The 19,704-nt window shown below is 41.8% G+C and overlaps 1 protein-coding gene across 2 annotated transcripts in view; it reads right to left on the reverse strand.

Moving 5' to 3' along the window:
- The window catches only part of LOC129820880 (partitioning defective 3 homolog B-like), a 543,694-nt gene that overhangs the window by 184,916 nt on the left and 339,074 nt on the right, over nt 1–19,704 (reverse strand). For both annotated transcript variants that reach the window (XM_055877951.1, XM_055877952.1), the window contains exon 15: nt 17,717–17,761. In XM_055877951.1, coding sequence (XP_055733926.1) covers nt 17,717–17,761 — 45 coding nt within the window. The remainder of the gene's footprint in view (nt 1–17,716; nt 17,762–19,704) is intronic.

Genomic DNA, 19,704 nt, shown 5'->3' on the forward strand with positions numbered 1-19,704 from the left:
CTCTCTGTGGTGGGCTACTGCTGCACAGTCCTCCTCCTGTAATGGTCTAGTATAGTAATCAACATACCACCCCAGTGTCTCTCTGTCTCTGTCTCTCTCTCTCTCTGTCTCTCTCTCTGTCTCTCTCTCTCACCCTCTCTCCTTCTCTCATTCTCTATTTACCCCTCTCTCCTCTATATACCCCTATCTCCTTCTCTATTTACCCCTGTCTCATTCTCTCTCCTTTTCTATTTACCCCTCTCTCCTTCTCTATTTACCCCTCTCTCCTTCTCTATTTACCCCTCTCTCCTTCTCTATTTACCCCTGTCTCATTCTCTCTCCTTCTCTCCTTCTCTATTTACCCCTCTCTCCTCTATTTACCCCTGTCTCATTCTCTCTCCTTCTCTATTTACCCCTATCTCCCTCTCTATTTACCCATCTCTCATTCTATATTTACCCCTATCTCCTTCTCTATTTACCCCTGTCTCATTCTCTCTCCTTTTCTATTTACCCCTCTCTCCTTCTCTATTTACCCCTCTCTCCTTCTCTATTTACCCCTCTCTCCTTCTCTATTTACCCCTCTCTCATTCTCTATTTACCCCTTTCTCCTTCTCTATTTACCCCTGTCTCCTTCTCTATTTACCCCTGTCTCATTCTCTCTCCTTCTCTATTTACCCATCTCTCATTCTCTATTTACCCCTCTCTCCTTCTCTATTTACCCCTCTCTCATTCTATATTTACCCCTCTCTCATTCTCTATTTACCCATCTCTCCTTCTCTATTTACCCCTCTCTCCTTCTCTATTTACCCCTCTCTCCTTCTCTATTTACCCCTCTCTCCTTCTCTATTTACCCCTCTCTCATTCTCTATTTACCCCTTTCTCCTTCTCTATTTACCCCTGTCTCCTTCTCTATTTACCCCTGTCTCATTCTCTCTCCTTCTCTATTTACCCATCTCTCATTCTCTATTTACCCCTCTCTCATTCTCTATTTACCCCTCTCTCCTTCTCTATTTACCCCTCTCTCCTTCTCTATTTACCCCTGTCTCATTCTCTCTCCTTCTCTCCTTCTCTATTTACCCCTCTCTCCTTCTCTATTTACCCCTGTCTCATTCTCTCTCCTTCTCTATTTACCCCTATCTCCCTCTCTATTTACCCATCTCTCATTCTCTATTTACCCCTCTCTCCTTCTCTATTTACCCCTCTCTCCTTCTCTATTTACCCCTCTCTCATTCTCTATTTACCCCTTTCTCCTTCTCTATTTACCCCTGTCTCCTTCTCTATTTACCCCTGTCTCATTCTCTCTCCTTCTCTATTTACCCATCTCTCATTCTCTATTTACCCCTCTCTCCTTCTCTATTTACCCCTCTCTCATTCTATATTTACCCCTCTCTCATTCTCTATTTACCCATCTCTCCTTCTCTATTTACCCCTGTCTCCTCTATTTACCCATCTCTCATTCTCTATTTACCCCTCTCTCCTTCTCTATTTACCCCTCTCTCCTTCTCTATTTACCCCTCTCTCCTTCTCTATTTACCCCTGTCTCATTCTCTCTCCTTCTCTCCTTCTCTATTTACCCCTCTCTCCTTCTCTATTTACCCCTGTCTCATTCTCTCTCCTTCTCTATTTACCCCTATCTCCCTCTCTATTTACCCATCTCTCATTCTCTATTTACCCCTCTCTCCTTCTCTATTTACCCCTCTCTCCTTCTCTATTTACCCCTCTCTCCTTCTCTATTTACCCCTCTCTCATTCTCTATTTACCCCTTTCTCCTTCTCTATTTACCCCTGTCTCCTTCTCTATTTACCCCTGTCTCATTCTCTCTCCTTCTCTATTTACCCATCTCTCATTCTCTATTTACCCCTCTCTCCTTCTCTATTTACCCCTCTCTCATTCTATATTTACCCCTCTCTCATTCTCTATTTACCCATCTCTCCTTCTCTATTTACCCCTGTCTCCTCTATTTACCCATCTCTCATTCTCTATTTACCCCTCTCTCCTTCTCTATTTACCCCTCTCTCCTTCTCTATTTACCCCTCTCTCCTTCTCTATTTACCCCTGTCTCATTCTCTCTCCTTCTCTCCTTCTCTATTTACCCCTCTCTCCTTCTCTATTTACCCCTGTCTCATTCTCTCTCCTTCTCTATTTACCCCTATCTCCCTCTCTATTTACCCCTCTCTCATTCTCTATTTACCCCTATCTCCTTCTCTATTTACCCCTGTCTCATTCTCTCTCCTTTTCTATTTACCCCTCTCTCCTTCTCTATTTACCCCTCTCTCCTTCTCTATTTACCCCTCTCTCCTTCTCTATTTACCCCTCTCTCATTCTCTATTTACCCCTTTCTCCTTCTCTATTTACCCCTGTCTCCTTCTCTATTTACCCCTGTCTCATTCTCTCTCCTCTATTTACCCCTCTCTCATTCTCTATTTACCCCTCTCTCCTTCTCTATTTACCCCTCTCTCATTCTATATTTACCCCTCTCTCATTCTCTATTTACCCCTCTCTCATTCTCTCATTCTCTCTCAAACACACACAACATGATCAAGTGTCAGACAGGAGTCTCATGTTTATTTAGAACAGGCTATAGGTTCATCATGTGTATTTATATCAGAGAGAAAAATATTTTATCTGCAGTACGCCGGTCGTCTTGGAATTGTCAAACCTCAGACGGATATCATGTCTCTTCCTCTCTCTCCCAATCACCAAAGGAAATGACTAAGGAAAACAAAGTAAAGAAAAGGCAGCTATCTGCCTCTCTAGGAGCTGTCAGCCCAACGTTTCTCTCTGTGTGTTGCTTTGGGGGTGGATGGTTTAATGAAAACACGCTTTGGAATCTAATGGTTCAGGGGAAAGCTCCCAAACAGGCTGGAATCAGCCAACCGGTGTCAGTCCCAAACAGGCTGGAATCAGCCAACCGGTGTCAGTCCCAAACAGGCTGGAATCAGCCAACCGGTGTCAGTCCCAAACAGGCTGGAATCAACCAACCGGTGTCAGTCCCAAACAGGCTGGAATCAGCCAACCGGTGTCAGTCCCAAACAGGTTGGAATCAGCCAACCGGTGTCAGTCCCAAACAGGTTGGAATCAGCCAACCGGTGTCAGTCCCAAACAGGTTGGAATCAGCCAACCGGTGTCAGTCCCAAACAGGGCTGGAATCAGCCAACCGGTGTCAGTCCCAAACAGGCTGGAATCAGCCAACCTTTGTCAGTCCCAAACATGTTGGAATCAGCCAATCGGTGTCAGTCCCAAACAGGCTGGAAGCAGCCAACCGGTGTCAGTCCCAAACAGGCTGGAATCAGCCAACCGGTGTCAGTCCCAAACAGGGCTGGAAGCAGCCAACCAACCGGTGTCAGTCCCAAACAGGGCTGGAATCAGCCAACCAGTGTCAGTCCCAAACAGGGCTGGAAGCAGCCAACCAACCGGTGTCAGTCCCAAACAGGCTGGAAGCAGCAAACCAACCGGTGTGAGTCCCAAACAGGACTGGAATCAGCCAACCGGTGTCAGTCCCAAACAGGGCTGGAATCAGCCAACCGGTGTCAGTCCCAAACAGGGCTGGAATCAGCCAACCGGTGTCAGTCCCAAACAGGGATGGAAGCAGCCAACCAACCGGTGTCAGTCCCAAACAGGGCTGGAATCAGCCAACCGGTGTCAGTCCCAAACAGGGCTGGAAGCAGCCAACCAACCGGTGTCAGTCCCAAACAGGCTGGAAGCAGCAAACCAACCGGTGTGAGTCCCAAACAGGACTGGAATCAGCCAACCGGTGTCAGTCCCAAACAGGGCTGAAATCAGCCAACCGGTGGCAGTCCCAAACAGGCTCGAAGCAGCCAACCAACCGGTGTGAGTCCCAAACAGGGCTGGAATCAGCCAACCGGTGTCAGTCCCAAACAGGCTGGAATCAGCCAACCGGTGTCAGTCCCAAACAGGGCTGGAAGCAGCCAACCAACCGGTGTCAGTCCCAAACAGGCTGGAAGCAGCAAACCAACCGGTGTGAGTCCCAAACAGGGCTGGAATCAGCCAACCGGTGGCAGTCCCAAACAGGCTCGAAGCAGCCAACCAACCGGTGTGAGTCCCAAACAGGGCTGGAATCAGCCAACCGGTGTCAGTCCCAAACAGGGCTGGAATCAGCCAACCGGTGTCAGTCCCAAACAGGCTGGAATCAGCCAACCGGTGTCAGTCCCAAACAGGGCTGGAAGCAGCCAACCAACCGGTGTCAGTCCCAAACAGGCTGGAAGCAGCCAACCAACAGGTGTGAGTCCCAAACCCTCAATCTATACACAATACCCAATAATGACAAAGTGAAAACAGGCTTCTAGAAATTTTGGCAAATACATTCAATTAAAAACAGAAATACATTATTTCAATAATTATTCAGACCCATTGCTATGAGACTCGAAATTGAATCCAGATTTTCCTGTATAAACTCTCACCACTATACTGACAGTGGAACCTGTAGCACAGCACTGGACTATAATTGTATATGATCATTGTAGCATATACAGTTGAAGTAGGAAGGTTTACATACACTTAGGTTGGAGTCATTATCTTAAATTTATTGTTAACAAACTATAGTTTTGTCAAGTCGGTTAGGACATCTACTTTGTGCATGACACAACATTTTTCCAACAATTGTTTACAGACAGATTATTTCACTTATAATTCACTGTATCACAATTGCAGTGGGTCAGAAGTTTACATACACTAAGTTGACTGTGCCTTTAAAACTTCTTAAGGCTAGGGGGCAGTGTTTTGACGTCTGGATGAAAAGTGTGTCCAAAGTAAACTGCCTGTTACTCAGGCCCAGAAGCCAGGATATGCATATAATTGGTAGATTTGGATAGGAAACACTCTAAAGTTTCTAAAACTGTTAAAATAATGTCAGTGAGTATAACAGAACTGATTTGGCAGGCAAAACCCCGAGGACAAACCATCCCCCCCAAAATAAATTCAACCTACCATTGTTTTCAATGGCTATCACTTTTATTATAAGGCGAAAACCTTCCAGATTGCAGTTCCTAGGGCTTCCACTAGATGTCAACAGTCGTTAGAAAGAGTTTCAGGCTGGTTTCTGGAAAAATGAGCCAGAAGTTGTAGTTTTTCTAAGAGGCTCCCATTTTGGCTGTAGTGTTTCCATGCGCTTTGAGGAAAGAGCGTCCTTTGTTATTTATCTCCGGTAATGAACATACTATTCTCCGTCTTAAATGTGATCGTTTATTTACGTATTAGGGTACCTAAGGTTTGATTATACATTTTGTTTTGACTTGTTTGGATAAGTTTATTAGTAACGTTTGGGATTCAGTTTGTATGCATTTTGATGGAGGGAAACTGGGTGGATTATTGACTGAAGCGCGCCAGCTAAACTGAGTTTTTATGGATATAAAGAAGGACTTTATCGAACAAAAGGACCATTTGTGATGTAACTGAGACCTTTTGGAGTGCCAACAGAAGAAGATCTTCAAAGGTAAGGCATTTATTATATCGCTATTACTGACTTTCGAGTCGCACCTGCCTGGTTAAAAAATGTTTTTCATGGTTTTATATGCGGGGCGCTGCCCTCAGATAATCGCATGGTCTGCTTTCGCCGTGAAGCCTTTTTGAAATCTGACACAGCGGCTGGATTAACAAGAAGTTAAGCTTTATTTTGATGTATTACACTTATATTTTCATGAATGTTAAATATTTATATTTCTGTAGATTGAATTTCGCGCTCTGCAATTTCACCGGATGTTGTCGAGGTGGGTCGCTAGCGGAACGCTTGCACTAGAAAGGTTTTAAACAGCTTCAAAAATTCCAGAAAATGATGTCATGGCTTTAGAAGCTTCTGATAGGCGAATTGACATCATTTGAGACAATTGGAGGTGTATCTGTGGATGTATTTCAAGGACTACCTTCAAACTCAGTGCCTCTTTGCTTGACATCATGGGAAAATCAAAAGAAATGTCCTCTGGTCTGTTGAAACTAAAATAGAACTGTTTGGCCATAATGACCATCGTTGTGTTTGGAGGAAAAGGGGGGAGGCTTGCAAGCCGAAGAATACCATCCCAACCGTGAAGCATGGTGGCAGCATCATGTTGTGGGGGTGCTTTACTGCAGGAGGAACTGGTGCACTTCACAAAATAGATGGCATAATGAGGGAGGAAAATGATGTGGATATATTGAAGCAACATCTCAAGACATCAGTCAGGAAGTTAAAGCTTGGTCGCAAATGGGTCTTCCAAATGGACAACGACCCCAAGCATACTTCCAAAGTTGTTGCAAAAATGGCTTAAGGACAACAAAGTCAAGGTATTGGAGTGGCCATCACAGAGCCCTGACCTCAATCCTATAGAAAATGTGTGGGCAGAACTGAAAAAGCGTGAGCGAGCAAGGAGGCCTACAAACCTGACTCAGTTACACCAGCTCTGTCAGGAGGAATGGGCCAAAATTCACCCAATTTATTGTAGGAAGCTTGTGGAAGGCTACCCGAAATGTTTGACCCAAGTTAAACAATTTAAAGGTAATGCTACCAAATACTAATTGAGTGTATGTAAACTTCTGACCCACTGGGAATGTGATGAAATAAATAAAAGCTGAAATAAATAATTCTCTCTACTATAAGGGTTAGGGTTAGGATTTCACATTCTTAAAATAAAGTGGTGATTCTAACTGACCTAAGACAGGGAATTTTTACTTGGATTAAACGTCAGGAATTGTGAAAAACTGAGTTTAAATGTGTTTGGCTAAGGTGTATGTAAATGACTTCAATTGTATGACCATATTAGAGAGACATATTTCCCTCAGATTACACAGATCCACAAAGAATTTGAAAACAAATCCAATTTTGATAAACTCCCATATCTACTGGGAGAAATTACACAGTGTGCCATCACAGCAACAAGATGTGTGACCTGTTGCCACAAGAAAAGGTCAACCAGTGAAGAACAAACACCATTGTAAATACAACCCATATTTATGCTGATTTATTTTCCCTTTTGTACAATTTGCACATCATTACACTGTATATAGACATAATGTGACATTTGTAATGTCTTTATTCTTTTGGAACTTATGTGAGTGTAATGTTTACTGTTAATTTTTATTGTTTATTTCACTTTTGTTTTTTTATCTACTTTGTTAACAAATGTTTCCCCTGACAATAAAGACCTTACATTTCAATTTAAATTGAGAGAGAGAGAGGTGGAAAGAGACAGAGAGAGAAGCAAAGAGAGAGAGAGAAGAAAGCGAGGAAGAGAGAGAGAGACAGAGAGAGCGAGAGAGGGAGAGAGAGAGTTAGAGAGAGAGAGATATATAGAGATAGAGAGAGAGGGAGAGAGAGATAGAGAGAGAGAGGGAAGAGAGATGGAGGGAGCGAGAGAGAGAGAGAGGGAGGAGAGATGGAGAGCGAGAGAGATACATATAGGGAGGAGAGACGGAGAGAGAGAGAGAGAGAGAGAGAGAGAGAGAGAGATAGGGAGGAGAGATGGAGAGAGAGAGAGAGAGAGAGAGAGAGAGAGAGAAGAAAGAGAGGCAGAGAGAGAGGCAGAGGCAAATAGAGAGAGATAGGCAAAGAGCGAGAGAGAAGAAAGAGAAGGAGAGAGAGAGACAAAGATAGAGATGCAAAGAGAGAGAGAAGAGAGAGAGGGGAGAGAGAAAAAAGAGAGAGAGACAGAGAGTGAGAGAGAGAGAGTGAGAGAGAGAGTGGGAGAGAAAGCGAAGAGAGAGATAGAGGGAGGAGAGATGGAGAGAGAGAAAGAGGGAGGAGAGAGAGAGAGAGAGGAGAGAGAGGGAGGAGAGATGGAGAGAGCGAGAGAGAGAGGGATGATAGATGGAGAGAGAGATGGAGAGAGCGAGACAGCGAGAGAGAGAGAGAGAGAGCGAGAGAGAGAGAGAGAGAGAGAGAGAGAGAGAAAGAGAGAGAGAAAGAGAGAGGGAGGAGATATGGAGAGAGAGAGAGGAGAGAGAAGAGTGTGTATTTCCCAGCAACAGCGTAACAGACACCTACAGAGGCGGTTTTAGCCAGATGAAATCCCCAGAGCTCAGAGCTAGCCAGCCCTCTTAAGACCATCCTAATAATGAAATGTGTCAAAGAGCATAAAGATGAGATTTGAGCCTTCAGAAAGCCGGGCGCTGAGGGGAACACGCCGAGTCAGCAGAGTGTCCTGTTCGGCAAGGCTGCCTGTTAATAAACATTAGTCTGTCAATCAGTAAAACCACCCGCTGAATGGATCGTTTTATTAAATGTATTACAGGACCTTCACACACGCGCCGGGGGGGAAACACTGGCCATTACTCAAAGAGTAGTTTGAAGTAGGGGTTGTCACGGAGATGTAACTAGAGGAGCTGCTGGGTCTCCATAGTGACGAGTAGAAAATAACAGCTCAATGAAAAGTCTGAATGTAAACAAATTAAACCAGGTAGAGTGTGTAGAAATTATAATTCACTTTTTCTTATTTAATATAATTTACTCTCAAAAAATACAAAATTTTTCAATCGCATTATTTTCAATAGAAAACTATTAGCAGCTATTTTGTGGTCTCAAACAAGTGAGTTTATTAACATTCTTTATCAAGATTAGGGACAAAAATGGTATTATTGACAAGGAAAGCGGTGGGAATGTTGTTCCCTTTTCATATAATTGCTACAAATACTTTTCTAGATTGTATTTTGGCAATTCTTTATTTTTCTTTCTCGCAATGTAAATATTTGGTTGCGAGTGAGACAACCTGGTTGAATTTGGGTCACGAGGCAAAACCAGTTGAGAACCACGGGTGTACACTCAGTATATCACAAAACCAGTTGAGAACCACGGGTGTACACTCAGTATATCACTAAACCAGTTGAGAACCACGGGTGTACACTCAGTATATCACTAAACCAGTTGAGAACCACGGGTGTACACTCAGTATATCACTAAACCAGTTGAGAACCACGGGTGTACACTCAGTATATCACTAAACCAGTTGAGAACCACGGGTGTACACTCAGTATATCACTAAACCAGTTGAGAACCACGGGTGTACACTCAGTATATCACTAAACCAGTTGAGAACCACGGGTGTACACTCAGTATATCACTAAACCAGTTGAGAACCACGGGTGTACACTCAGTATATCACTAAACCAGTTGAGAACCACGGGTGTACACTCAGTATATCACTAAACCAGTTGAGAACCACGGGTGTACACTCAGTATATCACTAAACCAGTTGAGAACCACGGGTGTACACTCAGTATATCACTAAACCAGTTGAGAACCACGGGTGTACACTCAGTATATCACTAAACCAGTTGAGAACCATGGGTGTACACTCAGTATATCACTAAACCAGTTGAGAACCACGGGTGTACACTCAGTATATCACTACTGGCAAAACTGTCAACTGGACTGTGTACTGGACTGTATAATGTCAACTGGACTGTATACTGTCAACTGGACTGTATACTGTCAACTGGACTGTGTACTGTCAACTGTACTGTCAACTGGACTGTATACTGTCAACTGGACTGTGTACTGTCAACTGTACTGTCAACTGGACTGTATACTGTCAACTGGACTGTATACTGTCAACTGTACTGTATACTCTCAACTGTACTGTGCACTGTCAACTGGACTGTCAACTGTACTGTATACTGTCAACTGGACTGTCAACTGGACTGTATACTGTCAACTGGACAGTGTACTGTCAACTGGACTGTACACTGTCAACTGGACTGTATACTGTCAACTGGAATGTATACTGTCAACTGTACTGTATACTGTCAACTGTACTGTCAACTGTACTGTATAATGTCAACTGTACTGTATACTGTCAACTGAACTGTGTTCTGTCAACTGTACTGTATACTGTCAACTGTACTGTCAACTGTACTGTATAATGTCAACTGGACTGTCAACTGGACTGTATACTGTCAACTGTACTGTATACTGTCAACTGTACTGTGTACTGTCAACTGTATTGTAAACTGTCAACTGTACTGTGTACTGTATACTGTCAACTGTACTGTGTACTGTCAACTGTATTGTAAACTGTCAACTGTACTGTGTACTGTATACTGTCAACTGTACTGTATACTGTCAACTGTACTGTATACAGTCAACTGTACTGTGTACTGTCAACTGTACTGTATACTGTCAACTGTACTGTGTACTGTCAACTGTACTGTGTACTGTATACTGTCAACTGTACTGTGTACTGTCAACTGTACTGTAAACTGTCAACTGTACTGTGTACTGTATACTGTCAACTGTACTGTATACTGTCAACTGTACTGTGTACTGTCAACTGTACTGTATACTGTCAACTGTATTGTAAACTGTCAACTGTACTGTGTACTGTATACTGTCAACTGTACTGTATACAGTCAACTGTACTGTGTACTGTCAACTGTACTGTATACTGTCAACTGTACTGTGTACTGTCAACTGTACTGTGTACTGTATACTGTCAACTGTACTGTGTACTGTCAACTGTACTGTAAACTGTCAACTGTACTGTGTACTGTATACTGTCAACTGTACTGTATACTGTCAACTGTACTGTGTACTGTCAACTGTACTGTATACTGTCAACTGTACTGTGTACTGTATACTGTCAACTGTACTGTGTACTGTCAACTGTACTGTATACTGTCAACTGTACTGTGTACTGTATACTGTCAACTGTACTGTGTACTGTCAACTGTACTGTATACTGTCAACTGTACTGTGTACTGTATACTGTCAACTGTACTGTATACTGTCAACTGTACTGTATACTGTCAACTGTACTGTATACTGTCAACTGTACTGTATACTGTCAACTGTACTGTACACTGTCAACTGTACTGTATACTGTCAACTGTACTGTATATTGTCAACTGTACTGTGTACTGTCAACTGTACTGTATATTGTCAACTGTACTGTATACTGTCAACTGTCAACTGTATACTGTCAACTGTACTGTGTACTGTATACTGTCAACTGTACTGTATACTGTCAACTGTACTGTGTACTGTCAACTGTACTGTATACTGTCAACTGTACTGTATACTGTCAACTGTACTGTAAACTGTCAACTGTACTGTGTACTGTCAACTGTACTGTAAACTGTCAACTGTACTGTATAATGTCAACTGAACTGTATACTGTCAACTGTACTGTGTACTGTATACTGTCAACTGTACTGTATACTGTCAACTGTACTGTGTACTGTCAACTGTACTGTATACTGTCAACTGTAATGTGTACTGTCAACTGTACTGTAAACTGTCAACTGTACTGTAAACTGTCAACTGTACTGTATAATGTCAACTGGGCTGTATAATGTCAATGGGACTGTATACTGTCAACTGTACTGTATACTGTCAACTGTACTGTGTACTGTCAACTGTCAACTGCACTGTGTACTGTCAACTGTACTGTATACTGTCAACTGTACTGTGTACTGTCAACTGTACTGTAAACTGTCAACTGTCAACTGTACTGTGTACTGTATACTGTCAACTATACTGTATAATGTCAATGGGACTGTATACTGTCAACTGTACTGTCAACTGTACTGTGTACTGTCAACTGTACTGTAAACTGTCAACTGTACTGTGTACTGTATAATGTCAACTGGGCTGTATAATGTCAATGGGACTGTATACTGTCAATTGTACTGTATACTGTCAACTGTACTGTATAATGTCAATGGGACTGTATACTGTCAACTATACTGTATAATGTCAACTGGGCTGTGTACTGTATACTGTCAACTATACTGTATAATGTCAACTGGGTTGTGTACTGTATACTGTCAACTATACTGTATAATGTCAACTGGGCTGTATAATGTCAACTGTACTGTATACTGTCAACTGTACTGTGTACTGTCAACTGTACTGTAAACTGTCAACTGTACTGTGTACTGTATACTGTCAACTATACTGTATAATGTCAATGGGACTGTATACTGTCAACTGTACTGTAAACTGTCAACTGTACTGTAAACTGTCAACTGTACTGTATAATGTCAACTGTACTGTATACTGTCAACTGTACTGTATAATATCAACTGTAATGTATAGTGTAAAATGTACTGTATACTGTCAACTGTCAACTGTAATGTATAATGTTAACTGTCAACTGTAATGTATAATGTCAACTGTACTGTATACTGTCAACTGTCAACTGTAATGTATAATGTTAACTGTAATGTATACTGTCAACTGTACTGTAAACTGTCAACTGTACTGTATACTGTCAACTGTACTGTAAACTGTCAACTGTACTGTATACTGTCAACTGTACTGTCAACTGTACTGTCAACTGTACTGTCAACTGTACTGTATAATGTCAACTGTACTGTATACTGTCAACTGTCAACTGTAATGTATAATGTTAACTGTACTGTATACTGTCAACTGTCAACTGTAATGTATAATGTTAACTGTCAACTGTAATGTATACTGTCAACTGTAATGTATAATGTCAACTGTAATGTATACTGTCAACTGTACTGTCAACTGTACTGTCAACTGTACTGTATAATGTCAACTGTACTGTATACTGTCAACTGTAATGTATACTGTCAACTGTAATGTATAATGTCAACTGTAATGTATAATGTCAACTGTAATGTATACTGTCAACTGTACTGTAAACTGTCAACTGTACTGTATACTGTCAACTGTACTGTCAACTGTACTGTCAACTGTACTGTATAATGTTAACTGTACTGTATACTGTCAACTGTAATGTATAATGTTAACTGTCAACTGCAATGTCAAATGTCAAATGTAATGTATACTGTCAACTGTACTGTAAACTGTCAACTGTACTGTATACTGTCAACTGTACTGTCAACTGTACTGTCAATTGTACTGTATAATGTCAACTGTACTGTATAATGTCAATGGGACTGTATACTGTCAACTATACTGTATAATGTCAACTGTCAACTGTAATGTATAATGTTAACTGTCAACTGTAATGTATAATGTAAACTGTCAACTGTAATGTATAATGTTAACTGTAATGTATACTGTCAACTGTACTGTAAACTGTCAACTGTACTGTATACTGTCAACTGTACTGTAAACTGTCAACTGTACTGTATACTGTCAACTGTACTGTCAACTGTACTGTCAACTGTACTGTATAATGTCAACTGTACTGTATACTGTCAACTGTCAACTGTAATGTATAATGTTAACTGTACTGTATAATGTTAACTGTCAACTGTAATGTATACTGTCAACTGTAATGTATAATGTCAACTGTAATGTATACTGTCAACTGTACTGTCAACTGTACTGTCAACTGTACTGTCAACTGTACTGTCAACTGTACTGTCAACTGTACTCTATAATGTCAACTGTACTGTATACTGTCAACTGTAATGTATACTGTCAACTGTAATGTATAATGTCAACTGTAATGTATAATGTCAACTGTAATGTATACTGTCAACTGTAATGTAAACTGTCAACTGTACTGTATACTGTCAAATGTACTGTCAACTGTACTGTCAACTGTACTGTATAATGTCAACTGTACTGTATACTGTCAACTGTCAACTGTAATGTATAATGTTAACTGTAATGTATACTGTCAACTGTCAACTGTAATGTATAATGTTAACTGTCAACTGTAATGTCAAATGTCAAATGTAATGTATACTGTCAACTGTACTGTAAACTGTCAACTGTACTGTATACTGTCAACTGTACTGTCAACTGTACTGTCAACTGTACTGTATAATGTCAACTGGGCTGTATAATGTCAATGGGACTGTATACTGTCAACTATACTGTATACTGTCAACTGTATTGTATACTGTCAACTGTACTGTATAATGTCAATGGGACTGTATACTGTCAACTATACTGTATAATGTCAACTGGGCTGTGTACTGTATAATGTCAACTATACTGTATAATGTCAACTGGGCTGTATAATGTCAACTGTACTGTATACTGTCAACTGTACTGTATACTGTCAACTGTACTGTAAACTGTCAACTGTACTGTGTACTGTATACTGTCAACTATACTGTATAATGTCAATGGGACTGTATACTGTCAACTGTACTGTATACTGTCAACTGTACTGTATAATGTCAACTGTACTGTATACTGTCAACTGTACTGTATAATATCAACTGTAATGTATACTGTAAAATGTACGGTATACTGTCAACTGTCAACTGTAATGTATAATGTTAACTGTCAACTGTAATGTATAATGTCAACTGTACTGTATACTGTCAACTGTCAACTGTAATGTATAATGTCAACTGTAATGTATACTGTCAACTGTACTGTAAACTGTCAACTGTACTGTATACTGTCAACTGTACTGTCAACTGTACTGTCAACTGTACTGTATAATGTCAACTGTACTGTATACTGTCAACTGTCAACTGTAATGTATAATGTTAACTGTACTGTATACTGTCAACTGTAATGTATAATGTTAACTGTCAACTGTAATGTCAACTGTCAACTGTAATGTATAATGTCAACTGTAATGTATACTGTCAACTGTACTGTAAACTGTCAACTGTACTGTAAACTGTCAACTGTCAACTGTAATGTATAATGTTAACTGTACTGTAACTGTCAACTGTCAACTGTAATGTATAATGTCAACTGTAATGTATACTGTCAACTGTCAACTGTAATGTATAATGTCAACTGTAATGTATACTGTCAACTGTACTGTAAACTGTCAACTGTACTGTAAACTGTCAACTGTACTGTAAACTGTCAACTGTCAACTGTAATGTATAATGTTAACTGTACTGTATACTGTCAACTGTAATGTATAATGTCAACTGTAATGTATACTGTCAACTGTCAACTGTAATGTATAATGTCAACTGTAATGTATACTGTCAACTGTCAACGGTAATGTATACTGTCAACTGTAATGTATACTGTCAACTGTACTGTATACTGTCAACTGTCAACTGTACTGTATAATGTCAACTGTCAACTGTACTGTATAATGTCAACTGTACTGTAAACTGTCAACTGTCAACTGTAATGTATAATGTTAACTGTCAACTGTAATGTCAAATGTCAAATGTAATGTATACTGTCAACTGTACTGTAAACTGTCAACTGTACTGTATACTGTCAACTGTACTGTCAACTGTACTGTCAACTGTACTGTATAATGTCAACTGGGCTGTATAATGTCAATGGGACTGTATACTGTCAACTATACTGTATACTGTCAACTGTATTGTATACTGTCAACTGTACTGTATAATGTCAATGGGACTGTATACTGTCAACTATACTGTATAATGTCAACTGGGCTGTGTACTGTATACTGTCAACTATACTGTATAATGTCAACTGGGCTGTATAATGTCAACTGTACTGTATACTGTCAACTGTACTGTATACTGTCAACTGTACTGTAAACTGTCAACTGTACTGTGTACTGTATACTGTCAACTATACTGTATAATGTCAATGGGACTGTATACTGTCAACTGTACTGTATACTGTCAACTGTACTGTATAATGTCAACTGTACTGTATACTGTCAACTGTACTGTATAATATCAACTGTAATGTATACTGTAAAATGTACGGTATACTGTCAACTGTCAACTGTAATGTATAATGTTAACTGTCAACTGTAATGTATAATGTCAACTGTACTGTATACTGTCAACTGTCAACTGTAATGTATAATGTCAACTGTAATGTATACTGTCAACTGTACTGTAAACTGTCAACTGTACTGTATACTGTAAACTGTACTGTCAACTGTACTGTCAACTGTACTGTATAATGTCAACTGTACTGTATACTGTCAACTGTCAACTGTAATGTATAATGTTAACTGTACTGTATACTGTCAACTGTAATGTATAATGTTAACTGTCAACTGTAATGTCAACTGTCAACTGTAATGTATAATGTCAACTGTAATGTATACTGTCAACTGTACTGTAAACTGTCAACTGTACTGTAAACTGTCAACTGTACTGTAAACTGTCAACTGTCAACTGTAATGTATAATGTTAACTGTACTGTAACTGTCAACTGTCAACTGTAATGTATAATGTCAACTGTAATGTATACTGTCAACTGTCAACTGTAATGTATAATGTCAACTGTAATGTATACTGTCAACTGTACTGTAAACTGTCAACTGTACTGTAAACTGTCAACTGTACTGTAAACTGTCAACTGTCAACTGTAATGTATAATGTTAACTGTACTGTATACTGTCAACTGTAATGTATAATGTCAACTGTAATGTATACTGTCAACTGTCAACTGTAATGTATAATGTCAACTGTAATGTATACTGTCAACTGTCAACGGTAATGTATACTGTCAACTGTAATGTATACTGTCAACTGTACTGTATACTGTCAACTGTACTGTATAATGTCAACTGTCAACTGTACTGTATAATGTCAACTGTACTGTAAACTGTCAACTGTATACTGCCTGATGATGCCACTGCTCATAGACACGTGAAGCCACAGTAAATGATCATATTCTATTTAGACCAAAAGACCAGTAGTCCTATTCTGGTAACTGTTGCTTGATGCCCAGTAGTCCTATTCTGGTAACTGTTGCTTGATGCCCAGTAGTCCTATTCTGGTAACTGTTGCTTGATGCCCAGTAGTCCTATTCTGGTAACTGTTGCTTGATGCCCAGTAGTCCTATTCTGGTAACTGTTGCTTGATGCCCAGTAGTCCTATTCTGGTAACTGTTGCTTGATGCCCAGTAGTCCTATTCTGGTAACTGTTGCTTGAAGACCCACTGCTGGTGAGCTGGCAGAGTTAACATATTCTAGTAGTACATATTACAATCCCTCTATCCCTAAAATGTGACATTTACGCTGCATCGGATTCTATAGATGTACAACAAATAGACATTCTGTTTGCTAGCTCAACAGACCTGTGTTGATTGACAGTCTGCTGGTCCAATCAGAGGGCCGAGAGCCAATCTGACACACACTACTATAAACTACACACACACTACTATAAACTACACACACACTACTATAAACTACACACACACACTACTATAAACTACCACACACACACTACTATAAACTACCACACACTACTATAAACTACACACACACTACTATAAACTACACACACACACACTACTATAAACTACTACTACACACACACACTCCCACACTACTACACACACACACTCCCACACTACTACACACACACACTCACACACTACTACACACACACACACACACACACACTACTACACACACACACTCACACACTACTACACACACACACTCACACTACTACTACACACACACTCACACTATTACACAGTACTACAAACACACACACACTACTACACAGTACTACACACACACACACATACACACACACACACACACACACACACTCACACACTACTACACACACACACACACACACACTACAACACACACTACAACACACACACACACTACACAGTACTACACACACTAATGCACATACTACTATACACACACAAACACACACAGTACACAGTACTACACACACCTTCACACTACTACAGACTACTACACATTACTACACTACTATTTGGGATGATCTAGACTTCCTGTCTGCCAGGCCAGTGTCTGAGGTCCTCCTGTCAGTCAGCATGCAGGGCCTCTCCAGGACCCGGCCAGGCCTCATCCATCAGAGCACCAAGCTTGGGCCCTCGAGGGCCAGGCTCAATACGGCGGGCCTCCATCAGCATACCACTGTGTTTGTGTTCGGACGAGTTCTAATCTACATTCCTCACCTGACCTGTGGTCTGTTAGTGATCCCACGTTGCTTTCATCTGCCACTGGAAACAAAACACACAGAGGCCACAAAGTCAAGACATGCAAGAGGAGAGGAGAGGAGAGGAGCGGAGCGGAGAGGAGAGGAGAGGAGAGGAGAGGAGGATCAGGACAGGGAGGAGGAGAGGAGAGGAGAGGAGAGGAGAGGAGAGGAGAGGAGGATCAGGACAGGGAGGAGGAGAGGAGAGGAGAGGAGAGGAGAGGAGAGGAGAGGAGAGGAGAGGAGAGGAGGATCAGGACAGGGAGGAGGAGAGGAGAGGAGAGGAGAGGAGAGGAGAGGAGAGGAGAGGAGAGGAGGATCAGGACAGGGAGGAGGAGAGGAGAGAAGAGGAGAGGACAGGAGAGGAGAGGAGAGGAGGATCAGGACAGGGAGGAGGATCAGGACAGGGAGGAGGAGAGGAGAGGAGAGGAGAGGAGAGGAGAGGAGAGGAGAGGAGAGGAGAGGAGAGGAGAGGACAGGAGAGGAGGATCAGGACAGGGAGGAGGAGAGGATAGGAGAGGAGAGGAGAGGAGGATCAGGACAGGGAGGAGGAGAGGAGAGGAGAGGAGAGGAGGATCAGGACAGGGAGGAGGAGAGGAGAGGAGAGGAGAGGAGAGGACAGGAGAGGAGGATCAGGACAGGGAGGAGGAGAGGAGAGGAGAGGAGAGGAGAGGACAGGACAGGACAGTAGAGGAGGATCAGGACAGGGAGGAGGAGAGGAGAGGAGAGGGGAGGGGAGGGGAGGAGAGGTGAGGAGAGGAGAGGAGAGGAGAGGAGAGGAGAGGAGAGGAGAGGAGAGGAGAGGAGAGGAGAGGAGAGGAGAGGAGGATCAGGACAGGGAGGAGGAGAGGAGAGGAGAGGAGAGGAGAGGAGAGGAGAGGAGAGGACAGGAGAGGACAGGAGAGGAGAGGGATCAGGACAGGGAGGAGAGGATTCACCTGGGGGAAGAGGGAAGTCCTGCTCAGGTTACGTTTAGAGGAGAGGTAATTACAGACACACAGCCAACTGAGAGGAGAGGTAATTACAGACACACAGCCAACTGAGAGGAGAGGTAATTACAGACACACAGCCAACTGAGAGGAGAGGTAATTACAGACACACTGCCAACTGAGAGGAGTGGTAATTACAGACACACAGCCAACTGAGAGGAGTGGTAATTACAGACACACAGCCAACTGAGAGGAGTGGTAATTACAGACACACAGCCAACTGAGAGGAGAGGTAATTACAGACACACAGCCAACTGAGAGGAGTGGTAATTACAGACACACAGCCAACTGAGAGGAGAGGTAATTACAGACACACAGCCAACTGGGAGGAGAGGTAATTACAGACACACAGCCAACTGAGAGGAGTGGTAATTACAGACACGCAGCCAACTGAGAGTAGTGGTAATTACAGACACACAGCCAACCGAGAGTAGTGGTAATTACAGACACACAGCCAACTGAGAGGAGTGGTAATTACAGACACACAGCCAACTGAGAGGGGTGGTAATTACAGACACACAGCCAACTGAGAGGAGTGGTAATTACAGACACACAGCCAACTGAGAGGAGTGGTAATTACAGACACACAGCCAACTGAGAGGAGTGGTAATTACAGACACACAGCCAACTGAGAGTAGAGGTAATTACAGACACACAGCCAACTGAGAGTAGAGGTAATTACAGACACACAGCCAACTGAGAGTAGAGGTAATTACAGACACACAGCCAGCTGAGAGTAGTGGTAATTACAGACACACCGCCAGCTGAGAGGAGTGGTAATTACAGACACACAGCCAACTGAGAGTAGTGGTAATTACAGACACACAGCCAACTGAGAGGGGTGGTAATTACAGACACACAGCCAACTGAGAGGAGTGGTAATTACAGACACAGGGCCAACTGAGAGGAGTGGTAATTACAGACACACAGCCAGCTGAGAGGAGTGGTAATTACAGACACAAGGCCACCAGAGGAGTGG

Source organism: Salvelinus fontinalis, chromosome 23 (assembly GCF_029448725.1).
Source record: "Salvelinus fontinalis isolate EN_2023a chromosome 23, ASM2944872v1, whole genome shotgun sequence".
NCBI classification, from domain to species: Eukaryota; Metazoa; Chordata; class Actinopteri; order Salmoniformes; family Salmonidae; genus Salvelinus; species Salvelinus fontinalis.